Source organism: Octopus sinensis, linkage group LG21, assembly GCF_006345805.1.
Source record: "Octopus sinensis linkage group LG21, ASM634580v1, whole genome shotgun sequence".
Lineage (NCBI taxonomy): Eukaryota > Metazoa > Mollusca > Cephalopoda > Octopoda > Octopodidae > Octopus > Octopus sinensis.
In genome coordinates this window covers 18,958,169-18,977,229 of record NC_043017.1, presented here as the reverse complement: position 1 = coordinate 18,977,229, position 19,061 = coordinate 18,958,169, and the positions used below count along the sequence as shown (strand labels likewise).

The window sequence follows — 19,061 nt, the reverse complement described above, 5'->3', positions numbered from 1 at the left end:
CAAAAATATAAATTTTACTGACAACAGAACCAGTCTTTTATTGGGATACACAGATAATTAAAATTTAAACTAGAATATTTACTAGATACATGAATAAAAATGCATAAGATTGAAATTATATACAAGATACAATGATATTGTATCATGTATTATTTCTTTTGCACAGATGTTGTATAGAATATATATGAAGAAGCTGAAACAGTACTTTCATGAGCAATATTAGCGTTAAGATCTGTCACCAATGTAGATATTTGCTGTGATTGTACAAAACATAGTGTTAAGAGGTTTTTATTGAAGTATTGTTATCTGAGATGTTGAAGGCTTTGTCAAATGGATTCTCTGTGTGAATATATTTCTGTGTATATATTAACACAGAGTCACTTCTGAAGTTGAAAGCATTTACTCTTTTGCAAAAATATGCACATATGTAGTTATGTGATATTTATCACTAATATCAACAACATAGTTTTTCTTCTGTATGAATACACTTGTGCCTAGCTAAGCTACCTGTGTGGGAGAATGATTTATTACAGATGTCACAGTGGTATGGTTTCTCACCTGTATGAATGCGTTTGTGTCTAGTTGCATTACTACTTTTAGAAAAAGTTTTACCACAGATATCACAGTGATATGGCTTCTCACCAGTATGAATACGTTTGTGTTTAGTTAAGTGACTTCTTTCAGAGAAAAATTTATCACAGACATCACAGGGAAATGGCTTCTCTCCTGTATGAATACGTTTGTGTTTTGCTAAGTTACCTGGGTCAGATAATGATTTACCACAGATGTCACAGTGATATGGTTTCTCTCCTGTATGAATGTGTCTGTGGACAGTTAATTCCCCACTTGCAACAAATGTTTTACCACAGATATCACAGAGGTATGGCTTTTCTCCTGTATGAATGCGTTTATGTATAGTTAATTGACTATTTGCAGAGAACGATTTACCACAGATATCACAGTGATATGGCTTCTCTCCTGTATGGATGCGTTTGTGACTGGTTAAGTGACTACTTCCAGTGAATGACTTACCACAGATATCACAATGGTATGGCTTTTCTCCAGTATGAATGCGCGTGTGGGTAGTTAATTCACTACTTCCAGAGAAAGATTTACCACAAATATCACAGTGATATGGTTTCTCTCCAGTATGAATGCGTTTGTGGATAGTTAAGGCATTTCTATGAGAGAATGATTTCCTACAGATATCACATTGGTATGGTTTCTCTCCTGTATGGGTACGTATGTGAGTAGTCAAGTCACTACTTCGATAGAATGATTTGCTACAAATATCACAGTGATGTGGTTTCTCTCCAGTATGAATACGTTTGTGTTTACTTAAGACACTTTCTTCAAAGAAGGACGTACTACAAATATCACAATTATATGGTCTCTCTCCTCTATGAAAGCATTTGTGAGCAATAAGGTTACCATTTTGAGAGAATGATTTACCACACATATCACAGTGATATGATGTTTTTCCCCTGTCTTTCAGCATTTCCTCACAAAAATCCATAGTTTCCGATTCTGTTTTACATTTAACCTGGCTGTTTTGTAAGTCATTTTCCATAGTTATATTCAAACTTCAAGTTATATTTCAAACAACTGTGATCTTCCTCGATACATCACTATATCACAAATTCCAAATATGTGTCAAATTCTTGAGGATGCCAAATTACCTTGTCACATTCTAAACAGCAAAAGTTGTGAAACTTTAACAATTTCAGTTCAAAGGAAAGGTTCAATAGGAATTCAACAATGGATTTATACAGAGAGGATTGTAAGTCATGTGTAATGTCTTCATTTAGTTTTTAATTGATAAATTTTGATGATGTATCTTGTGTGTAAATTCTTTTATACCAATGTGTTCTGAAATAATAGAGAAAGAGTGTAAGATAGGGATTACTTAAAAGCAGAGAATCAACAGTTGAAAATTTTTCTACAGTGAGCAGAAGGTAATTAAGTTGGTTATGGAGGCAGTAGAAGTTGCTTCAAGGGTTAGAAATGTGAGTCCTGGTGGGTAGTCAGTGACTGGAAACAAGATAAGGCTCGGTGAACCATAGCTGGGTCACCTTATAAAATGTTGGTATATCACTGTCGTCACTTCCGGTTTCTATCGCAATTTACTTTCATTTTTTACGGACAACTTACTTTCACTATTTTACGATAACGAACGGTATTTTAAACAAATACAGACGTGAAATCTGACCTGAACAATTCAAATTTTACTTCTTAATTTAAAATTATATCATACAACCCTGTTTGAAATGAGCATATTTACAGACTACAACTTTAGATTGTGTAACATTACACGTGTTAACTTATAGTAGGGGTCCCTAAACCTTTTACGCCATCGACCCCTTCAAGGAATCCTCGACTCTTCATCGACCCTCCCCCCAGGCATGTACAAGAAAATAAATAATAAAGTTGATGCGCTGTTATGCATTTATTGACCCCCTGAATAGTCCCACGGATCCCCAGGGGTCGATATCGAACACTTTAGAGATATCGGAACTATAAAATAGTGGATTTTAACACTCGTCTGACTCCAGAGAGGTCACTGATCGTCGTATAGTCTCCGGTAAAATGTGACTAAACTCACGTTTAAAGGGGTGCAACGAATTTGATGACATCAAACAAAATGAAACATTATATCAATAAAAGATGGAAAAAAAAAAGAGGAAATCAAGAGGACAACATGAACAAAAGATACCAAGTATGAATTATAGCAAATTTTTTGAGGAAATCGGCGACAGTGGGCATGTGTGTTAACCTGAATACAGAATTAGTACAACACGAATATTACAATATAGTAGGTATATGTAAATATTACAGTAAATAAATAGGATTACTTTACCATGAGTTTATGTTTCAGCTAACAAAAATATTCTTTGCATGGTTGAGATTGGAATAAAAATATTGTTTAGCTGTCAATCTGTACAGTGATGTTTTCGGTCAATATCCGGTTGAACATGCGCACGCATGGCGAACTTCTTTGCCAGTTAAAAATAATAATAATAAACATTGTGTACAGTGCTCAGGTGCACTACAACTCATCGAAAGTGTATATATAATCAGGTGTAGTTTCGACGGATTTTGGAAAGCATGAGGGCCTTAAAGGATGCAGTGTCATGGCAGTCAACAACTGACGCAGGCAGTTTATTCCATGCTTCAGCAACTCTTGAGTGTGAAGAAATGTTTCCGAAAGTCATGGGAGCTGTGTTGTTTTCTGACTTTGTAGGCATGTCCATGTGTGTTAGACACAGGACTTGTCTATGTCGAAAAACCATTTTTCCATTACGTTATCATCGACGTGGGCGAGCGCGCGTGTCTATCTATCTATCTATGTTTGTGTGTGTGTGTGTTTCTATTTAGCATGCAGTTTAGTGTTGTAAAAAGGTGAAAGTAAACTTTGACGCCCGTGTCATACCACAATTTCGTAAACACAGGCACCCAGTTGTGTGATAATATTGTAGTGATAGTATAGGCATTTCAGAAGTAGCAGTTGAGGTACGCCGCTGTAATGTGTTATACCCAAAAGCACCTGAGAAAATCCTCAGGGACGCGTTTGTTATCTGATGGGTGGGTTTCCCGAGTAAGTTCATATATAGTTGTAAAGTTCTGAAACATTCCTCAATTTTTGTTCCTCCAATGATGAGAGAATCCATACGTAAACAGTAAGAAGGGCGGCGAATGCTCCACAAAAAAAAAAAAAAATGAGGTGGCAGTGCTGAACAGGAGGTGCTTTATGTGCATTGTACCTGAATGGTCTATGAGGCAAATTAGGTTCGGTGACTGTGGAAAAGCTATATGTATTTTTAACGCATAGTTTTATATCATCATCTTCATCATTTAACATCCGTTTTCCAAGCTGTTATGGGTGGGACGGTTTGGCAGGGGCTGACTAATTGAAGGGCTGTTCAGGCTCCCTGTGTGTTTTGACATGGTTTCTACGGCTGGATGCCCTTCCTAACGCCAGCCATGTTACAGATTAGGAAAGCTTAGCTGGAGAGGGTTGCAGTGGGTGGGACTGTATACAAGGACAACCACACTTCTACTTAGCTTGACATGTCTTTTCAAGCACAACAAACTGCCAGGAATCTTGGTCCCCTGTCACCCCTTCTGTGAGTCCCAATGTCTGTAGATCCTTTCTCACCACTTTGTTCCATGTCTCCCTCGGTCTACCCCTTCCACATGTTTCCTCTACAATTAGATATAGCACCTCTTGATGCAACTGTCTTCATTCATATGCATTACATGGTCATACCAGTGCAGTCTTCTCTCTTACACACTACATCTGATGTCTTGTGTGCCCAGTTTTTCTCTCAAATCATTTACACTCTGTCATATATGCAGTGACATTACCCACCCAGGAAGCTCTCTTGAGGTAGTAAATAGTTTCTGCTATTTAGTTGACCAAATTAGAAAAAGGTGGTGGATGCTCTGAAAGTATTGTTTCTAGAATAAGAATACGATGTAGGAAGTTCAGAGAACTACTGCCTGTCTTGGCAGTAAAAGGACTCTCTCTCAGAGTGAAAGGTAGGTTGGTAGATGATATGATGCTCGTGTCAGAACGGCTATGTTACATGGGAGTGAGACATGGGTTCTAACTGAAGAGAACATGCATAGACTGGAGAGGAATGTAGGTAGTATGCTCAGTTGGATTTGCAACATCAGTGTGCATCACCAACAATGCACAGCTGTGTTGAGATAAAAGTTAGGCATAAGAGATTAGGGATTAAATGTGGTATGCAGGAGAGGAGAATGTGTTGGTTTGGACATGTGATGTATGTGTGAAGACAGCTGTATACAGAAATGCCTGTCACTGAAAGTGGATAGGACCTTTGGAAGAAGGAGACCCAGGAAAAAAAAAAGGGATGAAGTGGTGAAGACTGATCTTAGGATGTTGGGGCTCAGAGAGAAATTGACAATACGAGATGTTTAGCGATATGAGGTTCTAGAGAGGACCTGTACATCAAACTGAGTGCTACAAGAGTTGTCTCCTACCCACACACATTCACCCATTCTACCCTAAGAAACTGGAAACTCCCCTTCTAAACTGCATCTTTCTCTTCCTCACATTTGCTCTTCATAAACTGATTGTTTTCCAATCCTCTTTCTTGTGCTCAATACCCTACTCACTGCTCCCCCACCCCTAACACTCATACCCTATTTTTCTACCCAGGTTCTATGCTCAAATCCTTATTTGTGAGCATACCCTAGAACTACACCATCTCTCTTCTGCTCTCTCTCTTATACTTTTGCTGTTTTGTACTCTCTCTCTTTCTGTTGGTCACACTTTCTCTCCTCTTGTTTTTCCTCTGACTAGGTAACCAAGTATCTCCACACTTGTTTCTGGCCTCTTTCTTGTACCTCTCTGTCTCACTATCTCTTTCATTGGATAACCATGTACCTCCTCTATGGCACGACACCTATTATATATATATATATATATATATATATATATATATATATATATATACACACATACACACACATACTTATATCGTATTATAAATATTTTATTTTATAGGTAGCGCATTTACTTTTACCATCCTTTTACAGCAGTATTTATAAGAAGACATATCTCAGCTATTTACCTCACATCAAATGAAACAGTTGCATTTCTTCTGTACTATCTCACACAACATGGTGAAAGATAATAGAAATGCTGTTAGTAGGAGAGATTAGGAAAGTAGTGGAAGAGAAAGCAATTAAAAATGTAAATAAAATAAAACAAGATAAAAAAGTGGAATGAGGAACTTTAATTTTTGTGATATAAAAGTTTTGAAAGGTTGTAAAAGTTCTAAAAGTTCATGGATGGCTCTGGCTCTGAGTACAAATGCCTTGTTTTCATAAGTTCTGAATTAAAATCTTCCACCAAACTTTAGTCACAATTAATGTTCCTAAAACTAGCTGAACAATAACTAAGTTATTTTACTAAATTCTTTGTTATATTTTCAGTAACTGAAAGAAACACAGAGCATCTCAAAATATATACAGTAACAAAAGGGTTAATTTATTTTTCAATTCACTTCCTTCCTAATGGTGTTACTCTCTTATCTTACTATACTCTTTCTGTTCTGGAATTATGTTAGATGGAATACAAATTATCTATTTACAACATCACAGCAGTATGTTATCTCAGTAAAGTAGCTACAGTTACGGTTATATAATATATAGTGTTAAAAAGTTATCACACAATTATGTCCTTCCACTGGGAATACTTTTGTGGTGATAGGAAAAGTATCATTTATAGAAGAATTTGACACTGATCGGTTTATACCTGTATAAATGTAGATATTTGTAGTGAAGTGACATTCTTTGAGAAAACGATTTACTAATATCAGTTATAAGGCTTTTCTCTTGTATGAAGATCCTTGTGTCTAGTGAAGCTGCCAGTGTCAGATAGTGATTTGCCACAGATATCACAAAGATAAGGCTTCTCTCCTGTATGAATACGTTTGTGCTTATTTAAGTCACTACTTTGAGAGAATGATTTATCACATATATCACACTGATACGGCTTCTCTCCCGTATGTACACGAATGTGTGTTGTCAAGTAACTACTTCTAGAGAAGGATTTACCACAGATGTCACAATTATATGGTTTCTCTCCTGTATGAACTCGTTTGTGTCTAGTTAAATCACCATTCTGTGTGAATGAATTACCACAAATATCACAGTGATATGGTTTTTCCCCTGTATGAATGCGTTTGTGTCTAGTTAGGAAACTTCCTTCAGAGAAAGATTTACCGCAGATATCACAGTGATATGGTTCCTCTCCTGTATGAATTCGTTTGTGTCTTGTTAACTCACTACTTTGAGAATATGATTTACCACAAATATCGCAGTGATATGGTTTTTCTCCTGTATGAATACGTTTGTGTTTAGTTAAATCCCCATTTCGAGAGAATGATTTACCACATATATCACAACAAAATGGCTTCTCTCCTGTATGAGTCCGTCCATGCCTAGTAAAGTCACTACTTCCAGAAAAGGATTTACCACAGATATCACAGTGATATGGTTTCTCCCTTGAATATTCTTGAGCAGTTGATTTACCTGAGTGTAACAATGATTTACCACAGATATCAGTACAATTCTGCTTGTCTCCAATATGAATGCGTTTGTGTTTAGTCACTTCTGAATTTTGAGAAAATGATTTACCACAGATATTACAGTGAAATGGTTTTTCTCCTGTATGAATACGTTTATGTCGAGTTAACTCACTACTTTCAGAGAATGATTTGCTACATATATCACAACAGTATGGCTTCTCTCCTGTATGAATTCGTGTGTGTTTTGTTAAATCTCCAGTTTGAGAGAATGATTTACCACATATCTCACAGTGATATGGCTTCTCTCCTGTATGAATACGTTTATGCTTGGACAAGTCTCCATTTCGAGAGAAATATTTACCACAGATATCACAGTGATAGGGCCTCTCTCCTGTATGAATGCGTTTGTGTTTAGGTAAGTTAGATTTTCGAGAGAATGATTTACCACAGATATCACAGTGATATGGCTTCTCACCTGTATGAATACGTCTGTGACAAGTTAAGTTACCACTATGGGAAAATGATTTACCACAGATATCACAGTGATATGGTTTCTCTCCTGTATGAATAAGTTTGTGCTTAGCTAAGACATATGGATTTGAGAAGGATTTATTGCAGATGTTACAGTGATATGGTTTCTCCCCTGTATGAATGCTTTTGTGAAAAGTTAAACGATTTCTTTGAGAAAATGATTTATCACAGATGTCACAGTGATATGGTTTGTCTCCAGTATGAATACGTTTGTGAGTACGTAATGCAGTACTATGGGAGAATGATTTTCCACATACGTCACACTGATATACTTTTATTCCTGTATGAATGCGTTTGTGAATAGTTAAGACATTTCTTTGGGAAAATGATTTACCACAGACATCACAGTGATATGGCTTTTCCCCAGTATGTTTTCTTTTGTGAGTAGTTAGGACACTTTTTTGAGAGAATGACCTTTTAAAGATATCACACTTGTATGATGTTTTTCGTATCTCTTCCACCATCTCATCAGCAAAATTATTTGTTTGTGGCTCAGTTTTAATCGTAATTGGTTCTTCATAGAATTTACTCTCCATAATTATTATTCCTTAAGCACTGCTTTGGTTTATATTTCCATCAACTGTAGATCGTTTTTGAAGTATGGAGATACCACAAACTCTTTGTAAATATTTCCAAGTCTATTCCAGACAATGAAGTAGAATTTTGCTGATAATCTCAGTTCACAAGAAATATTTCACACCAATTCAAACATAGATTTATACACGCAAGTTGTATCTGGTGAGCCCAATATCTTCCTCCAGTCTTTAAAAGTTGATAAATATTGTCCATGCATCGAATATTTCTGAAATAATAGAGAAAGTTTAAGTAAAAGGGGGTATTTAAAAGTAGGCACAGCATTGGAAAATTTACTACATTTCTATATTGATAAACTGGAGATATAAACATTTATATGGACAATCGAGGTTTACTTCAAATATACATATTTTCAAACTACAGTTACATCCTAAAGCTGTGTAATATGTCAGCTTAGAGAAAGTAGTTGTAGATAGACGAAAGTAAAGCCTTATCAAGGCCCGTAACTCTCAAATTATTACACACAAGTATGATGACACCACTAGCAATAATAAACAATTTCACTGAAAATATATCACGACGCAGCAACACCTGATTCTCTTTATATATATATATATATATATATCACACACATGCACATATATATAAGCAACCCAATAGTAGTTCGTAACATTCTTCTGTTGGTATTTTTATAGCCCTAGGTCAGTACTGACTGAGCAGACTTGTGACCAAAGATTGTTTTTAGGGGTGTCACGAATTTTATGACTAAACATTAACCAAAGAAAGAATACAATGAAAAGAAGAAACAAAACACCGATAATATCAAGAAATCAGCAACAAAAAATACCCAATATAAATCCTTTCAAGAAGGCTTGAAACTTTGGGGAGGGAGCTAGTCGATTACTGGACTTGTACTTAATTTATCGACCCCGCAAGGATGAAAGGCGGGGTCTGCCTCGGCTGAATTACCTAGTACACCTCGTATAAATAACAGCCAATATCAGGAAGACAGTGATAGTGGACAAATGTATTACTGAAGCGATAATTAGTATTTATATATATATTTATTTTTTATAATGTTATATACATACATATATAACATTATAAAAATATATATATAACATGATGTATAAATATGATTACCTTTCTATCAGCATCTATCTCACGCGAAATAATTTCTTTACAAATATGTAATTTAATTATGCGTATAATTACAGTAATCTTCGTCTTAAAGTGTCTGTAGTCAATATCCGGTTGGACATGCGCATATTGACTTCGGACACGCAACAAGCACCACAGTAACAAAAACAATATTCTGTCAATGACATCGACATTCATCACATACTTGTAGACTGTCTGTCTCTTTCTCCCAGACAGAATTAGGAAGAAAAATAGGCAATTCTCGCTTTTGGTCTCAGACTTGCGATGATTGTCTGTTAATTTTTGTAAAATGTTTTATTTATTTAATTTTGTTTTCATGACGTGTAGAAGGCGACATTAGCTTTGAAGTCGGACAGAAGTGAAACAGACACTGTTGATGACTTGAACAGTGAAACACATTCGCACAATGTGTTTTATATGTATTTATGTATGTAGGTGTTCGTGCGTGCGCATGAGCGGGTTCAGCTCTATGTATTTGTATTCACTCAAACACTGCTCCACAATGAATATATGTATGTATGTACGTGTGTATGAAAGATAATGGTTGTACGTGTGTGTGTGGGTGTGTATGTTTCTGTTCTGCTTTCAATTATTTAAATTCTTCCTCTGAATCAGAAACTGATTTCCAACAAAGATACAAAGCAGGGTCGTTGGAAAGTACATAATAAAAACAATGTTGCATTTTAAACTTGAGAAAAGCCATGCAAATTTATAATGTGCAAGTTATGTATGTGTGTGTGTATGCATGCATGTATGTGTTTTGTGCATCTCTGTGTATGTGGCTAGGGTTCGTTCTTAGCTACTTAAATCTATGGAAAATCCGGAAACTTTGTTGTGTGTGTAAAATCCAGGTTAGCATGCACTTCTCTGTTTTAGAACAGTTGAAGTAAACTTACGAACCGAAATCGATGTCCAAAAAGCCGTATTAATGATAACAGACGATTTATTATAATGTTTTGTTTGGAATAAAATATCATTGTTTGTGTGGTAGTAATTTTTTCTTTCTTCCACTTCCTCTTCATACACTATGATTATCTCTCACTACATCATTGGTTTCCCCACCCACCACTACCTTCTTGGTTATACTCTGCCATATATATTATGACCTCCACACCTTAGAGGGTATACTCTGGTGCTTGCTAGCATTTATCTTTCTCTTCCTTACTCTGCCACCCTATTTATGCTCTGCCCCAACCCCGTTCCTTGTGAGTATACCCTGGCACTTCACCACCATATCTCTTTGTCTCCCACTCTCTGTTCCCCTTGCTTTTTACTCTGGTTGCATCAGCATGTATCTCCTCTACAGCAGAACACCTGCTTCTACTCTCATTCTTAATCCTTCTTTTGCATTACCCTCTAGCTAGGTAACCATGTATCTCCTCTACAGCAGCATACCTGTTTCTTTGTGGTTAACTCTCTCTCTCTCTCTCTCTGGCTGGGTAACCATGTACCTCCTCTACAGCAAGACACCCGCCTCTGTGTCTCTCTAACCTTTCATCATCTAACACAAGATCACCTCCTCTAATGCATCCTCTTTACTCAAAGATGCCTTGTCTTGCAAGATACTTGGTGACCCTGTCTGTTCTGGTGTCACATAAAAAGCGTCCAGTCCATACTGTAAAGTGGTTGGCATTTGGAAGGGAATCCAGCTGTAAAAACCATGCCAAAACTGACCTCGCCTGTGCTGGTGCCATGTAAAAAGCACTCAACCCACTCTATTGGGTGGTTAATGTTAGGAAGGGCATCCAGCTGTAAAAGCCATGCCAAAACAGACAGAAGTCTGATGCAGTCTTCTGCCTGGCCAGCTCTTCTCAAACCATCCTTCCTATGCCAACATGGAAGGTTAAATGATGATGATGATCATTTAAGCTTAAGCAGCAAGAAGTAATAATTTAGGATTAAATACAGTAAATATTCATAAAGGCAAAAATATTCAAAAATGAACAATATTAAAAATATCATCTCTATGTTCCATAAAAATATAAATTTCATAATAGTTTGAATGTAATGTAAGATAATCTGACCTTTTTCTGGTAAATTTATTTGCAAATATAACAGAGATGCAGCATAAGATAATGTAATTTAATTCATTATTTCTTTGGTAATAATCTTTTCCTTCCTTATCAGGTAAATTAGCATCAATTTTCTGTTATCTTTTTCTTTATTGGTAATCATCATTGCTTTTGTTGCTTTATTACTATTGTTGTTGAATCTAAGGTCACCCTAGTTTAATGAACCTTATGAACAAAGGGATATTACCCATGAACATTCCTTCTTTTCTATATAGTTCAAGGACAACCTTATCAATGTTTTCTTTGTCTTTCAAAATGGTAGGAGGTTAGGCTGAGAAACCACATTTAAAACTTGTTTCCAAAATAATGTGAATGGTGAAAATGTGTGTGTATAGACACAGGGTGTACAAGATATTTGAGGACAGATTTATGTTTATAAAAAAAACAGCTATATAATAACATAACTTTATTTAACAAAAAATACTATGAGGATAAAAATAAACCTTCTTTTTTATAATGTTATTCAATAAAGTCACCTTCAGCTTCAACAACTGCTTCTATATGAGATCTAAATCATCTACATGTTAATAAATAGCATATTATCTCAGACAGTGGTAGTTATCCATGTTTCAATAAAATAATGTTGCAATGGTAATTTATCACAAATGTCAGTTATATTTTGATGTTTATAAATATATTTGTCTCTTTAAGCTCCCTGTTTTAGAGAATGATTTGCCACAAACATCAGTGTTCCTCTTTTGTATGGATATGTCTGTGTTTAGTTAATTTGAGTTTGAAAACTATTTATGTGAGGTATCACATATGACATGTATTACCCACCTTATGAATGCACTTATATTTAGTTTAATGACTTTGATGAGAGAATAATTTACTACAGATGTTAGTGATATGGCTTGTCTCTTGTACGAAAACATGTCTGTATAAATCGGGCATTTCCATGGGAAACAGTTTACCAGTATGAATGTGTTTGTATATGGTCAAGACATTTTTATGATAGTATCTCAAATATCACAGTGATATGGTTTCTGTCACATATGAATGTTTGTGAGTAGTTAAGATAACAATCTGTGAGAATGATTTATCACATACCACTATTATATGGCTTCTTTTCTATGTGAATGGTTCCTGTATAGTTATGTTTGTATTTAGTTGAATGACCTGGGTTTAAATATGATTTATCTCAGACACCACCGAGACAAGGTTTCTCTCTTGTATGAATGTGCTTATGTGTTTTTAAGTTACCTGCTTGAGAGAATGATTTACCACATACATCACACTGATATGGCTTCTCACCTGTATGACTACGGCTGTGCACAGTTAAAGCATTTCTATAAGAGAATGATTTATCACAGATCTCACACTGATGTAGCTGTTCTCCTCTGTGGATATGTTTGTGTTTAGTTAACTGTCTTCTGTCAGAGAAGGGTTTCCCACAGATATTGCAGTTATATGACTTCTCAACTGTATGTACACATTCGTGTCTAGTTAAGACTTCTTGAGAGATTGACTTACTGCAGACATTACAGTGACTTGGCTTCTGTTCTGTATGAATTTGTTTGTGTATTGTTAAGAGACTCCTACAGGAGAATGATTACCACAGATATTACAGTGATATGGCAACCCTCCACTATGAGTCAGTTTGTGCTTTGAGTAGTGACCAGGATCAGAGAATGATTTACTGCAGATATTACAATGATATGGTTTCTCTCCTGTGTGAATGCGTTTGTGAGTAGCTAAGTTACCTGCCTGAGAGAATGATTTACCACAGATATCACACTGATATGGCTTCTCACCAGTATGAATGCGTATGTGTATAATTAAGGCATTTCTATGAGAAAATGATTTACCACAAATATCACAATGATATGGCTTCTCTGTTGTATGAATGAGTTTGTCTGTAGTTAAGTCAGTTGCGACAGAAAAAGATTTACTGTCGTTATTACAGGAATATAGTTTTTCTCTTTTGTGAATGTGTTTGTGAGAAGTAAAGTTATCAGTTTGAGAGAATGATTTATCATATACATTGCACTGATTTGTTGTCTCTCCTGCATGACTACACATGTGTATAGTTAAAGAATTTTTACAAGAGAAGGATTTACCACAGATATCACAGTCATATAGCCTCTCACTTCTATGCATATGTTTGTGTCCAGTTAAGGTGCATTTTTGAGAGAATGATTTATTACAGATGTCACAATAATATAGCTTTTCTCTTCTATGAATCAGTTTGTGTTTAGAGAAGTCACCTGGGTCAGAAAATGACTTACTACATATCTCACAATATGGTTTCTTTCCAGTATGAATGTGTTCGTGAGTAGCTAAGTTACCTGCCTGAGTGAATGATTTACCACAGATAATACATTGATATGGCTTCTCCCCTGTATGAATGCGTATGTGTATAATTAAAGCAGTCCTTTGGTAAAATGACTTACCACAGACATTACAGCGATATGGTTTCTCTCCTGTATGAATGCGTTTGTGAGAAGTGAAGTGAGCTAGATGAGAGAATGATTTACCACAGATATCACAGTGATATAGTTTCCTTTTCTTATGAATGAATTTGTGAGTTGTTAAGTTATTAATCTGAGAAAATGATTTACCACAGGCATCACACTGATATGGCTTCCTTCCAGTATGAATGCGTTTGTGAGAAGTCAAGTTACCAACTTGTGCAAATGATTTTCCACAGATGTCACAACGATGTGGTTTCTCTCCAGTATGACTGCGTGTGTGTATAATCAAGGCTTTTCTACGAGAGAATGATTTACCACAAATGTTACAAGGATAGGGCTTTTCTTCTGTATGAATGTCTCTGTGAGAAATTAAGTGAGCCAGATTAGAGAAAGATTTCCCATAAATATCAGTATAATCCAGTTTCTCTCCTATATGAAATTGTTTGTGAATAGTTAAGTTACTGGTCTGAGAGAATGATTTACCACAGACATCACAATGATATGGCCTTTCCCCTGTATGAATACGTTTGTGTATAGTTAGGGCATTTTTATGAGAAAATGATTTACTACAGATATCACAGTGATGTTTGTGTATGGTTAAAAAAATTCTGTGAGGGGATGATTTACCACTGTATTCAGAGTGATATAACTTGTCTTCTCTATGTATATATTTATGCTTTGTAAACTGACCTGGGTCAGAGAATGATTTACCACAGACATCACAGTGATATGGTTTCTCTCCAGTATGAACATATCTGTGAGTGGTCAAGTTACCAGCCTGAGAGAATGATTTACCACAGATATCACACTGATATGGCTTCTCTCCTGTATGAACACGTTTGTGTATAGTTAAGAGATTTCTTTGTGAGAATGATTTACCACAGATATCACACTGATATATCTTTCCTTCTGTATGAATGATTTTGTGTTTTGCTAAGTAACTTGGTTCAGAGAATGATTTACTGCATATATCACAGTGATATAGTTTCCCTCCTGAATGAATACGTTTGTGAGTAGATAAGTTACCAGCCTGAGAGAATGATTTGCCACAGATATCACAAGGATAAGGTTTCTCTCCAGTATGAGTGCGTTTGTGTATAGTTAGAGCATTACTATGAGAAAAACATTTGCCACAGATATCACAGTGGTATGGCTTCTCTCCTTTATGAATATGTTTGTGTTTAGTTAACTCACAACTTTCAGAAAATGATTCACCACAAATATCACAGTGATATGGTCTCTCTCCTGTACGAATGTTGCAATGTTTATTTAAGATATTTTCCTGCAAGAATGATGTGTCACCAACATCGCACTTATATGGCTTCTCTTGTTTATGAAAATACATGTGTTTAGTCAAGTCTTTATTTCTAGTGAATGATTTCTTACAGATTTCACAAAGATATGGTCTTTCTTCTTTATGAACATATTTATGACTTGCAAAGCTACTTTCTTGAGTGAATGACATTTTACAGATATCACAGTGGTACAATATTTTTCTTGTACCTTTCAAAATTTCATCACAAAAGGTAATTCTTTCAGACTCTGTTAGGCATTGTTCCTTTTACTCACATAATTCATTTTCCCTAATTATTTTCCTTTGAATGACTTTGGTTTTAGATAATATTCCAAACAGTTGTCTCTACTACTATATTTGTGGATATCTGAAGACACTTTAAACTTCCTTGTAAATTTGTCTTGGTTTAATCAGAATGCAAAATCACTTTGAACACATTCTAGACTGCAAGACTGAGAACAGTTCACAAGACTTATTTTATAGCAATTCAACTGTAAACATCTATGAACAGAAATATATCAATCCTATACAAAATCTTGCTTTAGTCTTCAAAAATTGAGAACAATTTAGGGATTTGAAGCAGAAAATTCTTTTGTGCTAGTGCTATCTGGTATTCTGAAATAAGAAAGAAACAATATAAGATATAAGAGATACTTAAAAGTGAGTGATTTAACAGTGGAAATTTTACATGTCTACACTGACAAATTGTAAATGGCTTTTAGCTTAACAGTTGAAGCTTATCTTTTAAATTTGTTTTAATATTACATCATAAATCTGCAAGCAAAGTTTATATATTTACAGACTAAAGCTATTCTTTCAGTGTGGAGGAGACAGAGGTCAGAAATATATAGGAGTGTATATAGTCAATTACAAAAGGGGGCATTGGTGGTAGGGATGGAAAAACTGCAGGCAGGCTTTTCAAATAAGGTGCAAATACTATTTTCTGCTAATTTTTTAGGTGCGGTCATGGTGGTGTGGTTAATAATTTTGCTTCACAACCATGTAGTTTGGGGGAAGCATCTTCTATGATAGCATCAGCTTCTTTCAGTTTCCATCTACAAAATCAGATCCCAAGGCTTTTAATGGTACAATGCTGTTGTGGAAAGTGCTTGCCCTAAGAACTACAGTTCAACTGAGCCCAAAGCTGTGTGATTAGGAAGCAAACTCACCCACATTGCCACACCTGCACAATATCGTATTTCTGTGGTTTTCTGACAGTAAATATGTTTTCGTGACACACACACAAATTGAAAGCTTTTATAATTAATGTACACATAAAGATGGTTTCATAATCAGCACCGTCTTAAGATATGAGCACAGTGGGCCATTTTTCACAGTCTCCATGAATCTTGGGGGCCAAATGCTAATCTATGTAGGCTGTAGTTGTATATGTAGGGGCCTCTGTACATTGCTTCCCCTATGGACCTGTGATGTTGCTAAGATGATACCATTTATTATTTGTGTACACACACCCAAGCATTGTATCTCTGAACTTGTTGCTATGCTCATGAAACTGTCTGTGTCTGACACACATCTATCAAATCTTCCTGCCTACAAGCTTCACCCATCTCTCATTCAGTAATGCCTTGATTACACCCATGTGAAGGTGAAGCTTCTACTCTATTTTCAATCAAGTCTGGTATTTCTGAGTTTGGTTTTGTCCCCACCTCTTCTTTCTGTATAACAATAATCTACTTACAATGTTCAGTCTTATGCAGATGACATAACATTTCATTCCTCTCAAACTTCCCCTAACAATACATCATTCACATACACCCTACACACCTTGCACTGATTTCATAAATTGAAACCTTGATACCATATTTCAGTGGGGCCATACCAACCTTATTTCTTTTAACAGCAAAAAGATTGAAGTACCATTCATAGCAAAACACCACTGCACACACTTGTATTCAACATGAATGGTACTCAACTAGAGCCCATACAGTTGCACCATTTGTTGGGCATCTCTGTCACTGAGGATCTCTCCTGGTGTAAATACATCCATAGCAAAACTTGGATCAAACATTCCAAATACTGGCCCCTTCCCATAATGACCAGAAAAATAAGCACCCAACTACTGCTGACAATTTATAAAGCTTATGTGTGAGCCCTACAATGGAGTACTGCGCCCACATTTGAGCTGCTACTGCTACATAGACATCCTGGAATTCATCAAAATAAAAGCCACTTGACTAATATTGATATTCGAACACTAATAGACATACTGTCTTCTCTCTCTTTTCTATCGCTGCTATAATGATCTTTGTTCCTCGAATCAGTCTGTTCTTATACCTACACCACTCAGCCAACCCTGACCCACTCATCTTTCCACCTCACTTCACTGTTGGTGCTTGCTACCCGTCTGCCCCACTCTAAACATTATATCTAGTATTTTATACCCAGAAAGAATATCGGCCCTCTGGATTCTCCGTGTCATACGTATAGGTGTTGATCTGCAACCGTTTAAACGGAATATTAACATCAAATTCATTGGTTTCGGAGTGGAGGCTGCAATGATCAGGGACTCTTTCTTCCAATTCAGTGCATCCACAGAAAGAGTGTAATAAAGAATCGCACATCTCCGGGAAAATGCGTTAAAAAAATTCGGATTCCCATGTTTTAGATGTTGGAGATAACGTATATGCAAAAAAGAAAAAAAATTATTTCACCCCGCTCTTTATTAAACATTGCTTCTCATAAAATGGTGTATATTTAATTTACATTCAATTATTATTTACGATTATTTAAGGCAAACACAAGCAAAATGCAAATTCTTTTCACTTTAATGTTTTTGTCTATATTTAATTTCGATTTGCACATGTTCGTCAATTCGCTACAATCTCTTTAAAGTAAACAAAATCAAAATTTTTAATTGGGGGTGGGAGAGGGGGTAAAATTAAAATTAATATTCATTTATTTATTTTTTCATATTCGTAATCTCGACATCTGAAACGTCAGAATCCGGAAGAAATATATTTTTTTTTTTAAATTCATTTTTCAAGGAGAGATGCGATTCTGCATTAGTCCCAAAATGGTGTTGTCTCTCACCACACAAAATTGTAACTTTTTGATTTTCGATTTTGAAAATTATTTTAAAATTCTGTGAGAAAAAAAAATGGTTTTGCTAACTACTATTGTCTGCTACTTCAAAAATACAAATAAAATAAAAAATCTCAAGATATGAAAAAAAAAAAAAAAAGGTGGGGTTGGACAAAAGTTTTGGTAAGTTTCTTTAAGAAATGTAATTTAAAATTTCTTTACTATCACAAAATCATAATCTTACATACTGCAAAAATATAAAATCGTTTACACGGTTCTTCGACAAAAACTCTGTTATATATATATATATATGCATGAAAGCAGAAAAAGGTGCTTGAAATAAATAAAATACCTCGTATAATGTGGTTGTGTGTGTTGATGAATAGAAGGTGACTAACAGAAATATATACGTGTGTATATGATGATATGCAAGATAGGTTTAATGTTGCGTGCAAAATTAACTCCAAAACAGACGGAAAAGATTATTCTAAGGTGGCAATCTGATATCAATATCCGGTTGAACATGCGCTTTGGCGATTTGCCAGCAGAAGCATGTCTCTCCTACCTACATACTCATATGCACACACATACGTACACCTAGCTAATATAGCTATTTATTTATCTATCTATCTATTTATGATACAGTGGAAGTCGTTTACTGTAATCGTAGACATTATTATCAGTCGGTTATTGATATCCAAAAATATTCATCCCAAAGTAATCACAAGCAGTTTTTATATACTTTCGGATAAAGTACAGGGAAGACAGTCAGCCGTCACCCACGATCGACTACAGCTTGATAACATGTACCTATTTCTTTATTACCCACAAGGGGCTAAACACAGAGGGGACAAACAAGGACAGACATAGGTATTAAGTCGATTACATCGACCCCAGTGCGTAACTGGTACTTAATTTATCGACCCCGAAAGGATGAAAGGCAAAGTCCACC

At 35.6% G+C, this 19,061-nt stretch overlaps 1 protein-coding gene across 1 annotated transcript in view; it reads right to left on the bottom strand.

The window, feature by feature from the left end:
* LOC115222799 (zinc finger protein 850-like) overlaps positions 1-18,997 on the bottom strand; it is a 45,878-nt gene extending 26,881 nt beyond the window's left edge. The window contains exons 1-8 of the mRNA XM_036511772.1: positions 18,462-18,997; positions 14,197-15,682; positions 13,963-14,139; positions 13,168-13,647; positions 13,063-13,066; positions 12,614-12,897; positions 6,417-7,530; positions 643-1,364 (exon numbers count right to left, since the gene is read on the bottom strand). Of these exons, the coding sequence (XP_036367665.1) occupies positions 643-1,364; positions 6,417-7,530; positions 12,614-12,897; positions 13,063-13,066; positions 13,168-13,647; positions 13,963-14,139; positions 14,197-15,238 (3,823 nt within the window). The 5' untranslated portion in view covers positions 15,239-15,682; positions 18,462-18,997. The remainder of the gene's footprint in view (positions 1-642; positions 1,365-6,416; positions 7,531-12,613; positions 12,898-13,062; positions 13,067-13,167; positions 13,648-13,962; positions 14,140-14,196; positions 15,683-18,461) is intronic.
* Positions 18,998-19,061: the final 64 nt, after the last annotated feature.